Source organism: Nyctereutes procyonoides, unplaced genomic scaffold, assembly GCF_905146905.1.
Source record: "Nyctereutes procyonoides isolate TBG_1078 unplaced genomic scaffold, NYPRO_anot_genome, whole genome shotgun sequence".
Classification (NCBI taxonomy): domain Eukaryota; kingdom Metazoa; phylum Chordata; class Mammalia; order Carnivora; family Canidae; genus Nyctereutes; species Nyctereutes procyonoides.
In genome coordinates, this window is record NW_026575024.1 from 1107899 (window position 1) to 1128327 (window position 20429).

General features: G+C 67.0%; 2 protein-coding genes across 2 annotated transcripts; both read right to left on the reverse strand.

Moving 5' to 3' along the window:
* Positions 1-1739: 1739 nt before the first annotated feature.
* Positions 1740-8983, reverse strand: OGFR (opioid growth factor receptor). Its single transcript, XM_055307761.1, has 7 exons — positions 8771-8983; positions 6510-6578; positions 5869-5947; positions 5042-5120; positions 4112-4178; positions 3420-3568; positions 1740-2872 (listed from the first exon to the last, which is right to left on the reverse strand). The coding sequence occupies exons 1-7, from the start codon at positions 8942-8944 to the stop codon at positions 2035-2037; spliced, it is 1455 nt and encodes a 484-aa protein (XP_055163736.1). The 5' UTR covers positions 8945-8983; the 3' UTR covers positions 1740-2034.
* A 4764-nt stretch (positions 8984-13747) lies between these two features.
* On the reverse strand, positions 13748-19370 carry MRGBP (MRG domain binding protein). The gene is made up of 5 exons (XM_055302623.1): positions 19174-19370; positions 17387-17508; positions 15448-15529; positions 15052-15126; positions 13748-14672 (listed from the first exon to the last, which is right to left on the reverse strand). The coding sequence occupies exons 1-5, from the start codon at positions 19319-19321 to the stop codon at positions 14491-14493; spliced, it is 609 nt and encodes a 202-aa protein (XP_055158598.1). The 5' UTR covers positions 19322-19370; the 3' UTR covers positions 13748-14490.
* Between the last annotated feature and the right edge of the window lie 1059 nt (positions 19371-20429).

Sequence of the window (20429 nt, forward strand, 5' to 3'; positions counted from 1 at the left end):
CCAGTGAGTAGAAAACGCAAGGGATGGAGGGGGAAGCAAAGGGGTTCAGGCAAGATCTCACTCCCCACTGGGGTAGACTGGGCGGCTCCCTCCCGCGCAGCCTCGGCCCGGATGGGAGGGTGCCGGGCGGGTGCCGTGGATTCCATCCCGGGTGGGGGGGGCAGGGAAGCTCGAAAGCTCTTGCCCTCCAGCGGAGTTCGGTCATCCTAGGACACCCCCAGACAGGCGGGCCATCCAACCCCGACCCCCAAGCCGGCAGCCTGGGGAGCCCCCCCATCTCCCCTGGGCCATACCTGCCCGGCCCACCTCCCCCACCCCCATGCTGGATCAGACTCAGAGGACGCCCACCTGGCCTTCACCGGGGTCAAGGGAGGGACGTGGTGGCTGAACCCCTGCCCCACCCACACCCCCACCCATCCCTCACTCCACAGCCCCCCCCCCATGGAGAGCTGCCCCACCTCGAAGCTCCAGCGGCCACAGCAGTCCCCACACCCGGTGCCACCAGGCAGAACCAAAGCATCATCCATCAGTTTGGGGGGGTCGGGGGCCAGAGCTGCCCTCCAGGCCCTAGGTCCCCACTGCTGGGCACACACACCATTCCTAGGGTTGCTCCAAGGGGCTCTCCCTCCCAGGTTTGTGCTGCTTTATTGAACCTGTGCCCCATAAGGGTCCAGTCTTAGGATTCTCACCACTAGGGGTTCAGCAGGACCCTGCTGAAGACTCAGTGCTGGACGTCCCACACTCATCTTGGTGCCTCAGGTTCCCCTCTGTGCTGGAAACTCCGTCACTGAGCCAAACAGGAGTTCACGCACCCTTGGTCCTGCCCATCCCGGCAGGTGGGGGTCGGGGTTGGGTCAGCGGCATGGGGTACACCCCTCCCCAGCTCCCGCACTGGGGAACATTAACTCAGGGGCTTTCCCTCCCCCAAGATGATTTTGTTTGTCCCCCCCCCCCCCAGGACAGGAGCTAACCATCAATGCTCTTCATGAGAATGGAGCCCAAATCTAGCTAGTAACTCTCAGAGGGAACTGTGTCCCCCCAACCCCCCTGAGAGCTGTGACCCCCATCATTTCATTTCTTCAAAGGCAAGCACGTGGGCCTCTGCAGGCCCCACACCCCGCTGGTGCTGATGCAGAAATGCCAGCGTGTCAGGAAGGGAGGGTCCTGGTCCCGGGGGACAAACCCTGGCTGAGAGCCAGCCGTGCCTTGAGGACGGGGTGGGGTGCTATGCCCATGCCAGGTCGCCAGGTCGGGGGGTGGTCAAGGAGGCCCCAAAGGCCGTCCGGGTGTGGAGGGTTGCTGTGGCTGCCAGGGTAGGGACAGAGGAGACAGGGCCACAGAGAAGGCTGGGGAGCTTGCCCTGAGGTGCCACACTGCACCCCAAGTCAGGGCAGGCAAGGGCACTCCCAAACCACTGCTCCCCGCCCAGCCCACCCAAGGGAACTGTGCGTGAGCCCCCAGCTTCACTCTTAAGCCAGTGACAAAAGGCAGCCAAGGGACCAAGGGCACGGGGCTGGGGGTCCCGGGAGGCTGTGCGGCCCGGGGGCCCAGAGGACAGACGTGTGTCCAGGGGTCAGTACCACTGCTGTTTCCCCGGCGGCTCACACCGCCAAGTGGTGCCACCACTGGGTTGGCGGCTGCCCAAGGGGAGGAAGCCCCAGGGGCGGCACCGCTCAGGGAAGGGCCCCCCCGCCCCCCAGCCCAGGCTGCCCACAGGACCGCTGTCCACGCCCAACCCGCAAAGTCAAATGAGTTTATTCAGAAAAGGCCTCGGCACCAGACTAAGAAAATGAACCCCACTCCCGCCCCCAGACCCTTAGGGGCCAATTTACAAAGAGGGGCGGGGGCGGGGGCAGAGAGGAGGGAGGCGGGCGAGTGTGAGGTGAGGATTCGAGTCCGGCGAGTCCGGCCGTCCCGCTGATGCCCGGCCCGCTGCCTGCGACCCCGCTGCTGGAGGAGTGGGCGGGGGCCCCCACAGCTGTGGCGGGGCCAGGGGGCACGGGCACGCTTCCCTTAAGGTTTCCGGGGTTTGGGCTAAGGCCCCGGCTCAGCCTCCTTATCTACTGGGGGTCCAGCGCTGGCTGAGCTCCCCGGGGCGGCCTGCTCCGGCCCCCGCCCGCCTTCTGCCTCCTGCACCCCCTCCTCGGCCTCCCAGGCCTCAGCGCACCCTGGCCCCTCGGCCCCCTCGGGCCCCTCCCCGCCGTCATCCCCACCGTCCCCCGGGGCACCGCCGCCCGGGCCCTGGTCCACCTTCCTTCTCTTCCTCACCTCTTCGGCCACCTTGGGCCCCGGGGCCTGGGGACAGGGCCGCTCGGCCTCCCCGGCCCGCTCCTGGGCGCCCCCCGCCAGGCCGCCCTGGCTGAGCGCGCAGCCCTCCAGGTTCAGGGCGATCTTCTCCACGTCCGAGGCGCCCTGGGCGCCCGGCTCCCCCGGGGCCTGCTCCCGCCGGCTCGCCTCTAACTTCCTCTTCTTGCTCTCCTTGGGGCTCAGGGGCTCCGGGCCCGCCTCCCCGCGGCCCCCCGCACCCCCTCCCTGCTCCCCGTCCTCGGCCCCGCCGGCCGTTGCGGGCGGGCGGGGGTCCCTGGGGTTGGGGGGCGGCCGCAGGCGGCGCAGCTTGTCGTGGGGTCCCCAGACGAACTTGCGCCGCGGCCGGAAGTGCTCCCAGGCGAAGCGCAGCAGCTGGCGGCGCTGGCGCGGGCAGCGCACGGTGAACACGAAGTAGTCGAGCGCGCTCTGGCGCACGGCCGGCAGCTCGCGGCGCACCAGCGTCTCCTCCAGGAAGAAGCGCGCCAGGGGCGCCTGGTAGTGCGGCAGGCCCAGCTCGCCCAGGGACTTGAGGATGCGCGTGATGCGGAGGTTGTTGTGGCTGTGCCTGCGGGGGAGCAGGGCGCTGGTGGCACGGGGACCCTCCGCAGTCTCCGCCGCCCTCGCGGCCCGGGCCGGCTGGTGCAGGTGGGGCTGTGACACAGCCCTTGGCCCTGTGGAACTCCTCCACCCCCGGCCGCGCTGCAGGAGAGCTGGTGGGGGGGGACCCTCCACAGTCCTGGGACTCACACAGGGGCTGTTACCCGCGTGTCATCAGCGGATCCACCCCCGCCCTCCTCCCCACCCAGTGCTTCTCAGCAGGGAGGGGTGACGGGGTCTGTGTCTGCAAAGCTCACTGAGCAGTGGGCACCCTGCCCCACACCAGGAGGTGGAGGGGCACCGTTACTGACACTGACTGTAGGACTTTCTTTAGGTTCCTCACACCCTATCACCTGGGGCTACCCAACCCTGCAAACAGGGAGGGTGCTTAGAGCCTCAGTCCCTTGGCCCGGTGCCCCAGTGTCCCTCCTCCCCCAAAGTGCCCCCCTATACCTGCTGACCCCCAGTACAGCCCCAGCCCCCTCAACTGGGGAGGGGCGAGGGGCAGTCCTTACCAGTTGAGGTTCTGGAAGCGCTTCTGGTAGTTCTGTGCTCGGCACACCTGCCCCGTGTCCCGGTCCTCCAGCTGGATCCCGTAGAACCCCAGCATGAGCTCGTAGGCCTGGACGAACCGCTCCCTGACCTCCTTGGAGCTTTTAAATGCCTGGAACACACCCCGCCGAGGCCAGTGGGGAGCTCAGGGCCCTTCATTGGCACACCAGGCTGGCTGACGCCTCCCTGGGGCCCTGGCTCATCTAGAGGCTTCCACTCAGACTTTGGGGTCAAGGGATAGGGTGCGGGAGCCCAGAGAAGCATTCACGATGGAAGTCTTCGTCTAAGCTGCTGGGAGGTCTCATGGGGGCCTGGCGTGTCTGCTTTAGCCCCCAGAGGAATCTGCCATCCCCTGGGACAGCTCAGCGGGCCCCCAGGGCTGAGCACACGGCCGACACACCCTGTGTCCTCGGCTCCCCCGAGCCTCCCATCCCTCCCAGAGTGTCCTGTTCCTGCCCCAGCCAGGTGTGACGAAGCCCCGTCACCATGATTCTGTGCACAGCCCAGGCCCTGGACTCCCCGAATTGAGGCAAACTGCTAGAGAAAGCCAGATTTCTCTAGAAGCCTGGGGGGAGCACCGGGGGCAGAGGCAAGGACCAGCGTGGAGGGAAGGGGCTCCCGGGGCAGGCACAGCTTCCCAGCCTCCATAGCTCACCTCGACCTCCCGGAGCGTGAGGGGCTTGGCGTGCCAGTTCACTCCGGGTTCACGCAGAGGGAAGAGCCTGTGGGAGAGGACACGGCACAGGTCCCATCGGTGGCAAACTCGGGCTTCCGGCCACGGGCACACGCTCACCACCCTCTCTGGGTTCACAGCCCAAGCCCAGGAGGGCCCGGCTGCATGACTGCGTGATGTGGGCTCTCACGAGTCCCAGGTAGGGGTGAGGGCAGGAAAGCTGCAGGCAGGGTTAGGGGCTGGGCACGGAGTGTACACGTGCCAGGAAGTCTGTGCGCCTGCTCACGGCCCTGGGCAGGGTGCCCCAGGCTCTCCTCTTTATTCTTTCTTTTCCAAGATATATTTATTTTTAGAAAGAGTGTGGGCGTGTGGGGGAGGGGCAGTGGGAGAGCCGACGAAGTCTCAGTCCCCTGCTGAGCACAGAGCGTGACCGGCTCCATCTGGACCCTGAGATCACGACCTGAGCCGAAACTCTTTCCGACCGACCCCCCCCAGGCGCCCCTCCTCTTTATGTTCTTTGTCTTGTCATCAATGCTGAGCTATTGCCCACGATGCTCTGTGCCCAGGGGAGGCCCCCAACATGCCATCTTCAAACGCACCCTGTGTTTGTGGGGCGATGTCAAGGGTCCCCAAGGCAGTCGTGCTGGCAAGGATCACCTGAGGCCACTGTTAGAACCCTGCCACCCCGAGCGTCCACGCAGCCTCTTGGCACCGGGGCCCACCCCGGAGGCCGGCCTGCCTGCTGCTCCTTCTGTCCCTCACGTGCGCTTCGGGCTCCCAGCCTCAGAGGCTCGGGACAGCCTGCAGGACAGTGGGGCCCCGAGCACAGGCGAGCGCCCTAAGGCAGGCTCTGGAAAGGCAGAGGGCCCCTGCTCCCCAAGACCGCCCCAGCCCCCCAACCCCCCCACTCACCACTGGATGTAGGAGTGATTCTCCTCGAGGAGGTCATAGTCCGTCCTCCAGTTTTGAAGAATGTCTTCGATGAAACAGCCTGGGGGCCCCCACGGGGACATGTCAGTGAGGAGCAGCTGGAAGCCCGCCTCTTCCCTCCACTGTCCCCCAAGGACCCTGGGGCTCGGAAGCCTGCACTCCTCTCCTGTGCCATCACCCCCCAGACAAGGCCCCTGATTTCTCTGCAGTCTGGACATGGGAAGCTCACTGCTCACTGAGGGTGAGGAGGCCCCTGGGGGGAAGGACACGGGGCTCCGGACCGCACCCGCCGTGCGGAAAGCTGGCCTCCCCGCCCCCTGCCAACTACGGCCTGCAGGCTGACCCCCGACCTCCCGCAGAACCCCACCCCGCGGCCCGGCCTCCCGGGGGCGGCCGCTGTCCTGCAAAGGGCCGGACAGGGAAGCGTCGAGGCCGCTGTCCTCTGCTGCGCTTAGTGGGAAGGCGGCCTCAGGCAACGCTCGAGCGACGGGCGGTCCCGCCAGACTCTCCCGAACGGCCACGGACACTTGAATTTCATATAATTTTCACGTCACACGATGCCATTCCACCTCAAGTCTTTTCCAACCATTTAAAAATGTACCAAGCGCTCTTCCCGGTGAGTGTGCACGCGGCTTTCCGCTAAGGCAGCAGAGCGCAGGAGCCACCGGAGGGCTGGCCCTTCCCAGGGCACCCGGGGCAGCCGGGGCGTCCCCTGGGGGCCTCCGGGGGCGCCGCGGGGCCGGGCTGGCGAGGTCCCCGCAGGGCGGCCGCCCCCACGACGGAGCTGGGGCAGCCCAGCAGGCGCGCACCGTTGGGCAGGAACCGGATCTCGTTTCTGTAGAAACTCAGGTTTGGCATGTCACCGTTGCCATCCCGCTCTATCAAATCCTGGAGAGCCAGAGAAGGGTGCCCGTCGGAGCGCCTCCAGCCGCAGGCTGCCTCCCGGGCCCTCACACTAGAACGTTCCCCGGGGAAGGCGGGTCTGCTCTCGGCCCGCCCACCTCCGATGTCCTCAGCCTGGGCGCCCCGCCTGCAGGGGAGGACAGCAGCTCCCCAGGACCAGCACCTTCCCCTCACCACCAGCGTGGGCCAGGGCTGGCGGGTCCCCTACACCTGCGCCCCGAAACTCACGGTGCAGAGGGCGGGGCTGAGGGCTACAGGAATGCCACCAGCGTGGGCCCCAACACGCGGGGCCTTGTAGGGAGGTGCCGTGGGCTGCTGGTCCCCTCGGTGGACAGGCAAGGGTGCTGAGGGTCAGACAGCTGGCCGGCTGCGCCTGCCACACTGAGTAGGGAAAGGAGCGGTGCCCCAGTAGGGACATGGGACCTCGTCTGAGAAGAGGGGCCGAGGGACACACTGTCCAGACGGCCTTCTCCGGGTGGAGGGTGGGAGGGTTCTGTCCCAGGAGGGCTGCCGAGATGTGAGGGCGCCACGGGCAGCTGCTACCTACCGGGTACTGGTGCCGGTACCTGCGTGTGTCCCGCATGGCTCGCCAGTTTCGGGACCCCAGCATCCTGGTCTGCGTAGAGAGGAGAGGGAATGAGACCCCCATGGGAGACCCACCAGGAGGCAGGACCCACCCCTAGTGAGCCCCCATCATAGAAAGAGCAGCGAGGACCAGGGTCAGTGATCGACAAAACCAGAGGGGACGGGAGGGATTGGGGAAGGCCTGCCCCCTGCGCGGGCTCTGCTGCCCGCCTCAGCTCTCAGGACTCCCAGGCTGAGTGGCACGTTCTTGGGGTGCACCCCACCCCACTTCCTACTCCCATATGTGCTGGCTACCTTCACTTGGGCCACAGCTCCAGGACCTCCCCCAGGGAACTTCCCCGCCACTTCCTCTCTGCACTGTGCTCTAGATTATCACCAGGCTCGTGTCCCCAAGGGCAGTGGCCTCACAGCTGACCACCCCGGGAGGGGCCCCAAACACTTGTCTGACAAAGGAATGAATGACTGAGGCCCAGGGAGCCAGTCTCTACCCAACCTCAATGCTCATGGCCCAGACCCTGTGTCTCCGGGCCTCCAGGCCTATAGCTGTGGGGGAGAAGGGGGCTTCTCAGCAAGACACAGAAGCTCCCCACTGCTCCCCCAACACCTATAGCCCATGTCTCTGCAGCCCGGGCACCCCGGGGGCCTGGGAAGGATGGAAGTAACTGTCCACCAGGGTGCTAGGTAAACGCAGCTTGATCCACCCCGTTACAGGGTGGGAAGCACTAGTGAGGCTGAGCCTGGCTTGAGGTCTGACCGCAGCTGGGGAGGAGAATGCCCAGGCAGATACAGCTCCTGGGTGTGACCAGAGGGCACGGCTCCTGGGCGTGGCCAGAGGGGACAGCTCCAGCCACGGAAATACCTGGGTCCCAGGATCCTGGAAGGAGCAAAAGAGCACTGGGAGGGGAGTCAGGAGGCCAGGCCTACACCGCGCCCCCTGGCTCTGGCCCCATGGCCAGTCCCCAAGATGCTCCAAATGGTTCTGAGCTCCAGCGAGGGTCTGGGGGCGCCTCTCCGCCCAACTGCCCAAGCTGGTGATGTCCTCGCCCGCCAGCCCAGGGCGAGCAGAGAAAGCAAAACTGAGAAGCTGGCCCTGCCCACCATCAGTTTCCTGTTCTCGGCCTCCCTGGGGCCCCCTGGGCGCTTCCCCAGGTCAGCTCAAGAGGGCACCAAACAGCCATGCCACGGCCCAGTGCGGGGCAGCTGGGGGTGCTACGGGGTGGTGGTGGGGGCTCGGGGATTGGGACTCGCAGGGGGACAGAAGCTGTAGAAGTCAGAGGACTGCGGGCATCTCACGGGGTGGCCGAGGTGCCAGAGCACTGCTTTAGGAGCGGGGCCGTGGCACTACGGCCAGGACAGTGTCCTCGCACTCAACCCAGTCCAAGCGGACCCCAGCCGACTCCAGGCCCCTGCCCCGGCCTGCTTCCTCAAGAAGCTCATCCTGCCCCGAACACCGAACACCGCAGACGCGCTCGGCCTTCTGGGCTTCCTGGCCGCGGGGCGCCTCTCGCCGACCCCTGCCCGACACAGATCCGCCTCCACCCAGAGCTCTCCTCTGCCGGGCGGAGAATCCGGCCCAGAGACCCCAGAGACCGCAGCCTGCAAACCCACACACGGGGCGAGCACCCGTCCTCCACAAGCCACAGCTACGGCGCCAGGTCCTCCATCCTGCCCGGAACCGCAGCCGGGCCCGTCCTTGCACGGGGCGCAATGCCAGGCCCGGGGAGTGCCAGCCCCCCTCGCCCCCCCCCGCCCCCCCCACCGGCCAGGAGCAGAGACGCTAGTAACAAAAGTAGCCGGTGGTGGCCGCGGGCCCAGTGGCAACAAAAGTAACTGGTAGTAACGAGGGGTAACTAGAGCAACAAAAGTAACCATGGTAACGAGTAACCAGCTGCGACAAAAGTAACCCCCGGTCTCAGGCCGTCGCGGGTAGCAAAAGCGTCCGCTGGTCGTGACAGCCAGCCGGTAACCGCGGGTCAGCCCGGCCGGGGCAGGCCTAGCTCGGGCAAGCGCGGGGCCTGCGGGGGGCGCGGGGCCGGGAGCCGCGGCTGGGGGCGCGGGGGCAGGCGGCGGGGGGCGGGGGCGCCGGGCCGGGGGTCGCCCACGGCACCGCGAGCGAGGGTCGGTCCCGCGGCCGGGCCGGGGCTGGGGGGCGCGGGGCGGGGGCGGGGGGCGGCGGGCGGGGGGCGGCGGGCGGGGGGCGGCGGGCGGCGGGCGGGGCTGCACCTGGAGCGCGCCGGGCCGCGGCGGCCGCGCGTCCTCCTCGTCCTCGTCCTCGTCCTCCGCGTCCGCGTCCCCCGGGGCGCCGGCCTCGCCGTCCTCGTCGCCCGCCGCGCTCGGGCCCTCGCCGTCCTCCTCCTCGTCCTCCTCCCAGGTCGAGTCGCAGTCGGGGTCGTCCATGCTCGGGCGGCGGCGGCTCCGCGCTCGGGCGGAAGCGAAAGTGAGCGAGGGAGGAAGCGCGGGGGCGGGCCCAGGCCGGTGGGCGGGGCGGTGGGCGGGGCGAGCCGGGGGCGGGCGGGCCTGCGGGAGCGAGGCGGGCTGGTGGGCGGGGCGAGGGGCGGGGCCGAGCCTGTGGGCGGGGGGCGGGGCCTGTGGGCGGGGCCGGGGCAGGCCTGGAGGAGCGAGGCGGGCTGGTGGGCGGGGCCGAGCCTGTGGGCGGGGCCGGTGCCTGTGGGCGGGGCCGGGGCAGGACTGGAGGAGCGAGGCGGGCTGGTGGGCGGGGCGAGGGGCGGGGACGAGCCTGTGGGCGGGGCCGGGGCAGGCCTGGAGGAGCGAGGCGGGCTGGTGGGCGGGGCTAGGGACGGGGCCTGGCCTGGGGAGCGGGGCGGGGCGGGCCTGTGGGCGGGGCCGGGGCGGGTCGAGGCCGCCCTCCGCCCGGAGGATGTCCCCACTCCCGGAGCATCCCTCCGGAGGACGTCCGCCCCGTTCCGGCTGAAATTCCTCCCAGGTGTCTCCCCCGGCCCTGCCCGCCGGTGATTCCTCCCAGGAGGATGCTCCCCACCCGGGATGTCCCCCCCAGGAGCCCCCACGATATCCCTTCCCCCTGGGAGAATGTCCCCCCTGAAGGATGTCTCCCTGAGGTTGTCCCTGGAGAACGTCTTCCCCCGGGGGAATCCTTCCCAGAATATCCACCACCACCCTCATCCATCCCTGGGCAACCCCCTAGACACTTCCCCCAAAGTCCTCTCTGAGAATATCCCTCCCTGGAACATGTCCTTCCCAGGATGCAAGGGATGTCCCTGGCGGATGCTCATCCTAGAGAATCACTCCCAGAATACCCCCCAGTTCAATACCCCACCCACCCACCCTGGAAGCCTCCCCTGGAGGATTCTCTCCCAGAAGGATGCCTGCCCCCGGGGGATGTTACCCCGTAGGGATGACCCCCAGGAGGGTACCCCCTGGAAGCCATCCTCCCAGAAGACGCCCCCAGGATATCCTCACCCACGATACCCCCCAAGTGTCGGTGGGGTTTGGGTCTCATTAGAGGCTCCTTTGGGGAGCAGTCTGCCTCCACCACCCCCCAGACTGTAGGCAGAAGTCATTCCTGGGGGACTAAGGCGGAGAGCTCTGTGTCCCTCCATAGTCGGTTGACAACAGGGCCGCTGGCTTCCTCAGGGCGCCGAGAGTGCTACAGTGCGCCGTCACTGGGGGCCCAGACTCTGTCTCTTAGCCGCAGTCTCTCAGTGGTAAGAAGGCCCAGGTGCTGCCTGCACTTAAGGGAGACCCGACAGCAGGATGCAGAAATGACTGGGGGTCACCCCGAGGCCGTCCAACACATGTGACAGCTAGGCACCCCTCAGGGGCCTGTCCAGGGGCTGGGGGGCGGCTGCTGGCAGCTGCCCTCTTTACTTACACACGCACATTTCAGACACCTGTTCAGAGGCAGGTGTAGGCTAGAAATCACCTTCAGCTGCAAGCCTCCCAGAGGCTGCGGGTCCCTCGCTAGTCTCCTCCTTGACCTGTGCTGGTGGTCACAGGAGCTGCAGCCACGCTGGGGACCCACCCCTAGAATGAAAGGTGGGGGGGTGACCCCCCTGGCGGCCTGCTGTAGCTAATACACCACTTTATTGTTTCAAAAGGCTTAGCTAAAACTGAATCCTGGCTTTTAGATGGATCTGGCCATGAGGGTGAGTCCTGGGGTCAAGCCCAGCCCCCCAGGGACGCTGATTGCTCAGCTCCCTGCCAGCCAGCTCACAGGCCCTAGGCCGCCTGCACAGCCAGTGGCCGCCCAGAGCTCACCAGAACCTTCCCAGCTCGGCTGTGGGCACAGCTGCAGGACTTTCCTGGGGATCCTCATTCATTCTCTGGTTTGCTCTCACCTGGCTGGACCTGGTGTTCGCACCACCCCACTTCTTGTAAGGACGATGGGGACTCCCCAGAGGTACGGACATCTGGGCCTGCCTGCCTGCTTCCTTCCTCCCTTCCTGCTTCCTTTTTCCTCCCTCCTCCCTCCCTTCTTCCTGCCTCCCTCCTTCCTTCCTCCTACTTTCCTTCTTTCCTTCTTTCCTAGATTTATTTATTTGAGAGAGAGAGAGAGAGAGAGACAGGAGGGAGGGTGGGGCAAAGGGAGAGGGAGAGAGAGAGAAACCCAAGCGGACTCTGCCCTGGGCGCAGAGCCAAGACCTGAGCTAAAACCAAGCGGTCGCTGGAACGACAGAGCCACCCAGGGGCCGCCTTCTGGGCATTTCTGCACGCGGTCGGCCACAGAGGCCAGGGCAGGTCTCAGGGGAGCGGGCAGCCTGTGCGCATGTGGCAAGGCCGGCCCAGGGCGGATTGCCAACAGGGGCCTGGCCTGCGGGTCACCTGACGGACAGCTGGCCCTGGAGCCCCTGGCTCTGACGGCCCGGCAGGTGGCAGCAGGAGCCTCCGACAGAGGTGTCATGTGTTGGGGGCAGCAGCACAGGATGTAGCTGCTCTGAGAGGCACTGGGGGGAGGCTGGGCCTCAGCCCTGCCCCAGAAAACGGAGACAAGCGGGTGGCACAGCGACATCTTGCTTGGTCGTCGCAGCCGGTGCTCAGAGTGGCCCTGCGCTGCGGCCAGCGGGGCCGGGACTACAGACACCCTGAATGGCTGCTCTTAAGACATCGCCCCATTGCTGTTTCACAAGAACTGGTGGCAGCCAGCTGTGCCTTCCGTTCCTCTGCTCTTCTGTACCGTGCGCCCGGGCCCGCCTCGGGCCTGCTGAGTGGGAGCCAGATCCTGCCGCAGGATGAAGCGGGAGCCACCGTCCGTGCTAAAGACGTGGCCGTGTGCCCTCCGCGGCCTGGGATGGCCGCTGCTTGCTGCACGGGGGCGCGGGGGGCCGGGCGGGGGAGCTGTGCTGCAGGGTGGCCCGCTCCCCGCCGCGGGGTCCCGCGGATCTCCCAGGCAGAGCCAGTTGCAGCCAGTCCCCAAAGTCCGGCCAAAGTCCGGCCAAAGTCCCATCCCCACCCCACCCGCCCCAGGGAGCCCTGCTGCACCCCACTGCTGCTCAGTATGTGCTCCGTGGTGGGGGGTGAGGCTGGCCCAGAGCCTGGGGAGCTGAGACCACCCCCCACCCCCGGGACAGGGGCTGCTCCATTCCTGTCTTGGCCCGCAGCCTCTGCAGGTCCCTGTCTATGCGGACCACGCAGACCACGTGGACCACTGTGCTTCCCTTTGTTCTGAGGCCTCCTCACCCCTTGGGCCTCATCCCATCTCTAGCCTCCAACTCATGTGAGGGCGTCGTGAGGCCCTGAGGCCCCGGGAGGTTCAGCTCCCAGATGCCTGTGAGCTCCACCTGCCCCGACCGCACCAGCATGCACCCTCGACGGGCCGCGCTGTGCGGGAGCCGAGACCGCGTGGGCCCGCCAGGTCGGGGTGCTTGGGCGGCCTCACCCCTGCCGAGGACTGCAGCCCCTGCAGGCACAAGGGCATGGGGACGGGGCTCCAAAAGGACGCCTGAGGCTGAGGGGCCACCGGCTCACCCACCTGCTTTGATGGGCATGTCCTGCCCGGCCCTCCCCGCAGGTCTGATTTACTGACCAGGCTTTTCCAGCACATTCTGAGGTGCCTGAGGATACTGCTTCAGGTGGGGGTTTACCTGGCAGCCTGGGGAAGACCCCCCACCTTTGTTGGGACCCTTGGCTACCACAGAGCCATTTGCCCCGTTTCCCTGCCAGTTCCGAATCTCGAGGGACCAGGCTTCTCTCGGGCACCACAACGGGCGCCGCAGGACCTGGCGCAGAGCGGACCCTGGCTGCCGTGGCCCCTGACACGCACGGAGCATGCTCCCTGCCTGTGCGCACAGAGCGACAGAGGGCCCTGCCTGCGTGCCCGGGGGGTGAGCCTGGGTCGACCATGGACCGCAGGTCTCATGGGCCCGCCTCTTAGAACACGGAAGAAACGCCAGTGGCAGGAGCGCATGGGGAAGCGGAGCAGCCTTGGATCCCGTCCTAGCCCCGACCAGGCTCTTGCTCAGGTAGATCCGTGCAGGAGGCCCGCCCCCCACCCCCCAGGCACCCGGTCCCCCCAGGCCCTTGGCCTCCCATCCCCAGCCCCCAGCCCCCCACCTCCCAGATCCCCAGCATCCCAGCCCCCCAGGCCCCCGGCCCCCCAGCCGCAGGTCCACCTGTGCTGAGCTGGCACTCCTGGTTCAGGAGCAGGGCCGCAGGGCCGGGCTAGCCCTGTTCAGCTGCAGCCCCAGGTTCTGTGCCAGGGTCCCGGGCCCCGCAGGCGACGGTGGGCTTGGTGCAGGCCGGCCTCCCACCGCGCTGGGCTGCCCCGAAGTGTGCGGGGCGCGAGCCTGGGCCTGGTGGGCTGCACCGCTGCCCGCCTCCTGCTCCCAGATGGTGGCTGGGCTTTCACCTTCCCCGAGACTTGTCAAGATGAAGAGCCTGGGACTTGGTGGCTGACCCGGGGGGCGGGCGCCTCCTCCTGGCTCTGCCTGGATGACTGGACCCTCCCCGTGCAGCACAGACTCAGCCCGGAGTCTCACGTCCCGGGAGGCCGAGCCAGCGGCCGGCTCTGCTTGTTTGCTGTGCTAGCACTTTGTATCAGCAGGACTTGTCACAGTCGGCAACAAAGTTTCCACTCCGCCGGTTTCCGCTTGGTGCATACATTGTAGCCGGTGAACGCGGGGAGGCCGCGTGGAGGCTGCCTCATGCACCTTGGAAAAATCCGCTTCCTGCTGTTAGGAAAGGGAACTTATTCTGGCATCAAAATCACAAGACTCTGGCTGCTTCTCTTGTGCTTTAATGGTCGGCACTCAAACGAAAGCGTGTCAACGGCCCGGCCTGCGCCTCCCTCCACACACTCATTTGGTCTGTTCGCAAGTTACCGGGTGATACAAAAATAGCCCGTACAAACTCTGTTTCCCGCATATAAAAACCGAGCGGAAAGGGTCTCAGTAGTCACTAACACAAAGCATCTCGGGAAAAATACAACACAGGTTTAACTTCTGCAGTATTTTTTTCATATAAAACACTAGTAAAATAGGCTTCTTAAAAATTAAATAGTGAAATACCACCAAATTATATACATCGTTACAGTACAAGTGAATGAGGCAAAGTATCCAGTTCTCGGTTTCTGGGGCGCAGGCGCTGTGCGCGGGAAGCCTGTCTCTCTCTCCAGAGGTGGCAGCCGCTTTAGGAAGAGTGGCTGGCCGACGGACAGACGGACAGAGCCGGGTCGCCCAGCAAGACCAAGGTTCCTCAAGGACGCAGCAGGCAGGGCCGCCACTCCGGGGGTCCTGCCTGGGCCTGGGCTCTGCTCCCGGGAGCCCACACGGCGGGAGCTCACTGCGGCACTGGGGAGGGGCCGGGGCCTCCTCGCCCGAGCCGGCCCCGCTCTCTCGGGCCCACCGGAGCCCCAGGTGGTCGCAGGGGGCCCTGTGGGAGCCTCAGGCACCGAGGCGGGTGGCGGGCTGGGGGCGTCCGGGGGGCCGTGGGGGGACAGCAGCGCCTGCCCCTGCGTGGCTGAGCCGCCACTACGTTCGGCGCCGCTTGGCAGCGCTGGGGCTGGAGGGGTTGCTGTTTGCCGTGAGGACTTTGTCGGTGACCCGGCTGCGCTTCCGCTTGTCCGCCCCCTCCTTGGACCCCAAGTCTGACGGGTTCTTGTCTTTGCTGGACTTCTCGGTTGCTTTCCCCAAGCTTCCTGAAGACGAAAAAACTGGGAGACAAAATCATTTGGCTGAAAACAGAATATCCAGAGTTTTATTTCATCTTCCTGCTCGGTTACAGAAACCTGCCTCTGCACGCGCGCCACCCTGAGGCGGGTCCTCCTGAGGACGGGGCCCCCTCGAGGCCCTGCGTGCAACCCCCCACCCGGCGACCCTGCCACGCGGAGCTCGCCTGTACCCGCCGCGCGCGCTTTCCGTCCGCCTGCCAGGTGCCGGGCCGAGGCTGCTCTGGGCTCACGCGTGCCATGGGCCACATGCCGCCACGCGCGGCTCCCGCTCAAGCGGGTGGAGGAGCCGACAGGGCCGCCCAGGCGGGGGACATGGGGCTGTGCCGGGGCCCAGGGGTGGGTCGGGGTGCCCCCCGCTCACCATCGTCCGCCCCGTTGTGGGGGTCCACGTCTTCCTTCATTTCCTCCTTCATTTCCTCTTCAATGACCACTTTTCCTGTGGGGCGACAGCTGACGTTTACCAAAACGGTGGGAGACGCGGCCCTGCCCAATGCTGCGGACGGCTCAGGCCGGGGACGGCTGTGTGTGTGGTTCTCAGCTGCCGCCAGGCCGCTTTTAAAGAGAGCCGATTGTTCTTGAACCAGTTCCCCCCAGCCCCCGAGGCTCCCCAGCCCACCCCCCCAGTCCACCTGGCCCCCCACCGCCAGGCCAGCGACCCTCACTCCTCCCTGAGGCCCGAGACCGTGCCCGACACCACCACCCCCGGCTCCCTCCTGCCTTCTAACCCCGAACCGGACCCGACCTGCCAGAACCTCACCTTCTCGGACTTCGTGAATGATTTCTTCCGGAAGGACGAAATTCCTCTCTGGATTTGGAAATGGAAGGATCTCAGATTCATGCTGATGGCAAAAACGATGATTTTTGTTAAAAAAACAAGAAAATATGTGATTTTACCAAGTCACCCAAACCACGAAAGAGCCCATTTAGGAGCACCCGATAAAGGCCTACAACCGTGTGGGGTGGCGGAGGCGGTGAGGGTGAGCGGGGCAGGTGCCCTTTCCGCCTGCAGTCTACAAGGAGCTAGGCTTTTCTAACGCACAAGCAGAAGGGAAAGCTATTCTGTGAAGCAGGGGACCGGCCACCAGGAGAGGTCAGGGACAGGAGGCCGGGCGGACCCCTCGCCTGGCACGCCCCTAGGGACAGGGTGGGTGCAGTGCCCACACTGCCCTACAGCGGCTCCGTCCCCATCAGAGTACATTCAAGGGCAGTGACTGCCTAGGACGCTGGTCCCTACAGCCTTAGAGAGCAGGGACTGGAGAGGCAAGCTGCCGCCTGGAAACCAACAGGCACAGAGACCCCGGAGACCCAGGACCACCGGCGGAAGGGTTAGGGGAGCTGACACAAAGGGTCTGTATGGGGCGGGGGGGCCTCTCTGCAGTCTGGGGGCTGCGTTACAGCGACCTGCTAGCCCGCAAACATGCTGACCGCTAGCTCCTGGAGCTTCAGAAACCCCGGGCCCTGGACCTCAGGTCCCCCCGGGGTGGGGCCATGGACTCACACCGCCAGGGTCCTGCCTGCCTCTGCCATCAGCCCCACAGGGCTACTGGGGTCTAAGGAGGCAACAGCCTTGAGGTCTCGCCTGGTCCTGGACAACAAGCAGGATGAAGACAAGGGAGAGGATTGGACCAAAACCCCTGAGCGGAGCCGTAGGCTTCCCAGTGTTGCATGGGCCTGCTGTGGGCGTCAGGGTCTGTCTCCCGGCTGCACCAGGGCCCCCCCCAGGACAGGGCCCCCCTGTCACCCTCACATCTGTGTCTGGCTTCTGGCCCCAGTGGCCTAGTGTCAGGGCACAGCAAGTCTGGGGACCAGGTGACCCCAGAACGTGACAGGTGTGGGGGCGAGGCCCTTGGGGAGGGGCTCCTTCAGCATGGCAGCTGGTCCTTGCTGCACTGCTCCCAACAACAGCCGCTCAACCTTTGGGCCAGGCCTCCCATCCCCGGGGCACAGCTGTCACCTTTATCCCCTCTCTAGGGTACAACAAGGACATGCCATGACCTGCCCACAGCCAACAGGAAACAAGGGAAGCCCTGGATCTGGACAGAGAACTCTGGACTCAGCTGCAGGGCTGGTGTGGCCCTGGGTCAGCCAGGGAGGCAGAGACCAACCTTACCCTGCCACAGGTTCCTACCCCTCTGCTCCCCTTTAAGTCCCACTCCCACCCCACTCCCCAGGGGGCTCTGGCCTCCTCTGAGCTCCTTGACCCACCATCTTGTGCTGCCACAGGGCCCGGACACCTGCCGTTCCTTCTGGCCCTCCTGGTTCCCTAGTGAACCTGCTTGCCTTCAGAGGACGTGAGCTGGTGGTCCGTGAGGACGGGGACCCTGCCTGGCTGCTTCCCACGGAAGCCATATTCACCTGACTTGCACTTGGCTCCGTCACCTTCCTGCCTGGAGACCCCAGGGCCTCCCGTAAGACCGACATGTCCTTAGGCCTCAGCTCCCTGGTCACTTCCCCGGGGACATGGTCAGTGACCGCCCCACGTAAAGTAGGTTCTGAGAAAGTAGCCAGTTCCCATCACCAGATTTGTGTTTTTCCTGAAACCACTTGGAGCTCCCTTAGTAACTGCTGCCCCTGGATTATGCACAGGGCACAGGGCCTCTCAAGACAAGGCCTGGCGGACACAGAAGAGAAGCTGTGTCTGGGGAAGGCGGGGGCCCTGGCCTTAGGAGGACCGGGGAGGGTGGGATCCAGCTCACCAGCGCCTGCATGTCATACATGGTGCTCAGATGGTCCCAGATAACCTTGGATGGGACCTGCCGACCAATGTTCTGGCTGAACTTGTCCCGGATACAGATCATGTGGAAGTGTCGGTTCACACCTGTGACAGAGAAGAGTCAACCTGTAAGGAGGGGAGGCTAGTAGCTAAGGGGGAAGGGAGTAGGGGGGGAGGCAGGGGTCTGCAGGGGAAGGAGAGAAAGGTAAAGATGAGGGTAGCAGGGTGGGTGTAGGAGATACAGAGGGAGAGTACAGGAGGGAGCAAGGTCCACAGGGTGGCTGGGTGGGCTCAGGAGGGGGCAGGATTGGCAGGGGTGAGTGGGCTCAGGAGGGGACAGAGGAGGGGTGCATGGTGGGCAAGAGATGGGTGGGCGTGCTCGAGGGGGCAAGCGTAGGTACAGGAAGGGTCAGGAAGGGGAAGGGTAGGGTGGGTGGGCTCAGGAGGGTACAGGAGGGGTGTCGGGGGCAGGTCAGCAGGGTCGGTGGGTGGGCTCAGAAGGGGACAGAGGAGGGTAGAATAGTGGAGGGCAGGAGGGAGCAGGGTCGGCAGGTGTGGGTGGGCTCAGGATGGTAGAGAAGGGTACAGGAGGCATAAGGAGGGGAGCAGGAGGGGACAGAAGAGGAGGTAGAGGAGGGGTGCAGAAGGGGTGGAGAAGGGGCAGAGGAGGGCAGAGGAAGGGAGAGGAGGGCAGAGGAAGGGAGAGGAGGGCAGAGGAGGGCAGAGGAAGGGAGAGGAGGGTAGAGGAGGGCAGAGGAAGGGAGAGGAGGATAGAGGAGGGTAGAGGAGGGCAGAGGAAGGGAGAGGAGGGCAGAAGAGGGTAGAGGAGGGTAGAGGAGAGTAGAGGAGGGCAGAGGAGGGGAGAGGAGGGCAGAGGAGGGAGAGGAGGGAGAGGAGGCAGAGGAGGGGAGAGGAGGGCAGAGGAGGTAGAGGAGAGTAGAGGAGGGCAGAGGAGGGGAGAGGAGGAGAGGAGGGTAGAGGAGAGTAGAGGAGGGGAGAGGAGGGAGAGGAGGGGAGAGGAGGAGAGGAGGCAGAGGAAGGGAGAGGAGGGTAGAGGAGGGCAGAGGAAGGGAGAGGAGGATAGAGGAGGGAGAGGAGGCAGAGGAAGGGAGAGGAGGGCAGAAGAGGGTAGAGGAGGGTAGAGGAGAGTAGAGGAGGCAGAGGAGGGAGAGGAGGGCAGAGGAGGGGAGAGGAGGCAGAGGAGGGCAGAGGAAGGGAGAGGAGGGAGAGGAGGGCAGAGGAAGGGAGAGAGGTAGAGGAGGGCAGAGGAAGGGAGAGGAGGATAGAGGAGGTAGAGGAGGGCAGAGGAAGGGAGAGGAGGGCAGAAGAGGGTAGAGGAGGGTAGAGGAGAGTAGAGGAGGGCAGAGAGGGAGAGGAGGGCAGAGGAGGGGAGAGGAGGGCAGAGGAGGGCAGAGGAGGGGAGAGGAGGGCAGAGGAGGGTAGAGGAGAGTAGAGGAGGGCAGAGGAGGGGAGAGGAGGGGAGAGGAGGGTAGAGGAGAGTAGAGGAGGGCAGAGGAGGGAGAGGAGGGCAGAGGAGGGCAGAGGAGGGGAGAGGAGGGCAGAGGAGGGCAGAGGAAGGGAGGGGTGCAGGAGAGTGGACGAGGGGTGCAGCAGGATGCAGGAGGGGGCAGGAGCGGCCGCGGTCGGCGGGCAGGGGCGGGTGGGCGCGGGGGAGGGGAGGTGCAGGGGGGCGGGCGGCCTGCGAGGCCCCGCCCCCCGGCCGTTGCCCGGCCCGCCCCGCCCCCACGCGGGTCCGCGGCCTCCGCTCACCGACGGGCTTGTGGCCCAGCATGGCGTGGAAGAGGCACACCTCCACCTCGGGGCTCCACACCACCGTCTCCTCGGCCGGGCTGGTGGCCGCCTCCCCCGGCCCCTTGTCGCCCGGCGCGCCGCCGCCGCCCACCTCGGCCTCCCCCATGGCCCGGCCGCCCAGCGACGAGCCCCCGGCGGGAGCGGGCGCGGCCACGGCCTCCGCGCAGGCGCACTGGCGGGGCGGGAGCGCGCGGCGGGAGCGCGCTCCGGCTCGCGCGCGGCGCAGGCGCAGGCGCAGCTGAGGGTCGGGCCCCGCGGCGCCCCCTGGCGGTCGGGCGGCGCGGCACGGGCGGCCCCGGGCGGACGGCGGAAGCGCACCGGAGGGGAGGGGGGGGCGCCGCTGCGCCGCTCCGTGGGCGGCCCCTCCGAGCCGAGCGCTGGGCGGGGCGGGGCGGGGCGGGGCTGCGGCCGCACTTCCCCGACTGCGGCGCTAAGCGGGAACAGCAGGCCACTGGCCACGCCCGGCGGCTCCCAGGGGCCCCGCCCGACCTGACCTGGCCTTGACCGCGGGCCTCCGTGGAGGTGACACCGCGCCCCACTCCGCTCGGGTCCCGGCGGGGGCGGGGCCGGGGCCGAGGCGGGGCCTGCTCCGGGGGCGGGGCCGGGCGGGGCAGCCGGCAGAGAGGAAGTCCTCCGAGGCATCACTCGACCAGCGCCGCCGGCCCCGCCCCGCCCCGCCCCGGCCCCCGGAGCAGGCTCCGCCCCGGCCCCGCCCCAGAACAGGCCCCGCCCCCGCCCCGAGCAGGCCCCGCCCCCAGAGCAGGCCCCGCCCCGCCCCCCCGAGCAGGCCCCGCCCCCCCGAGCAGGCCCTGCTCGTCCCCCGGGTCCCACCCCGCCCAGGCCCCGCCCAGACCCCGCCCCCAGAACAAGTCCCGCCCAGGCCCCGGCCCCGCTCCGCCCACCGGCGTGGGGCCGGTACCGCCGAGGGGAGCGCCCCTGGCCTCCCGCGGGGCGTGGACCCTGCTCGGCTGCCCGGGCCCCTCCGGGGCCTCCGCCTCCTCCTCCGTGCCGTGGGCTCGCTACCGGCGTTCCCGGGGCTGCTCAGCGGTACCGCCGAAGGTCCGATGCCCTAACCACGACCCGGAGCAGGCTCAGGCCGGGACCTCGGGGTGGGTCAGGGCGGGCTCAGCGGGCTGGGGCTGGAGCCCTGTCTGCGGAGGGAGCTGCTGCGGATGCCCCTGCCCTCCATGGCCCTCGGGTCCCGGGGTCAGCAG

Bases quoted from the DNA above. Each gene is read 5' to 3' on its own strand.
- OGFR (XM_055307761.1), bottom strand. From the start codon at position 8,944: ATGGACGACCCCGACTGCGACTCGACCTGGGAGGAGGACGAGGAGGAG. The intron at 5,121-5,868 runs GTGCGCGCCTGC...GGGGGCCCCCAG, and splicing joins GATCCGGTTCCTGCCCAACG to GCTGTTTCATCGAAGACATT. The intron at 3,569-4,111 runs GTGAGCTATGGA...GGTGTGTTCCAG, and splicing joins TCACGCTCCGGGAGGTCGAG to GCATTTAAAAGCTCCAAGGA.
- MRGBP (XM_055302623.1), bottom strand. From the start codon at position 19,321: ATGGGGGAGGCCGAGGTGGGCGGCGGCGGCGCGCCGGGCGACAAGGGG. The intron at 17,509-19,173 runs GTGAGCGGAGGC...TCTCTGTCACAG, and splicing joins GCTGGGCCACAAGCCCGTCG to GTGTGAACCGACACTTCCAC. The intron at 14,673-15,051 runs GTGAGCGGGGGG...TTTGTCTCCCAG, and splicing joins CCACAACGGGGCGGACGATG to TTTTTTCGTCTTCAGGAAGC.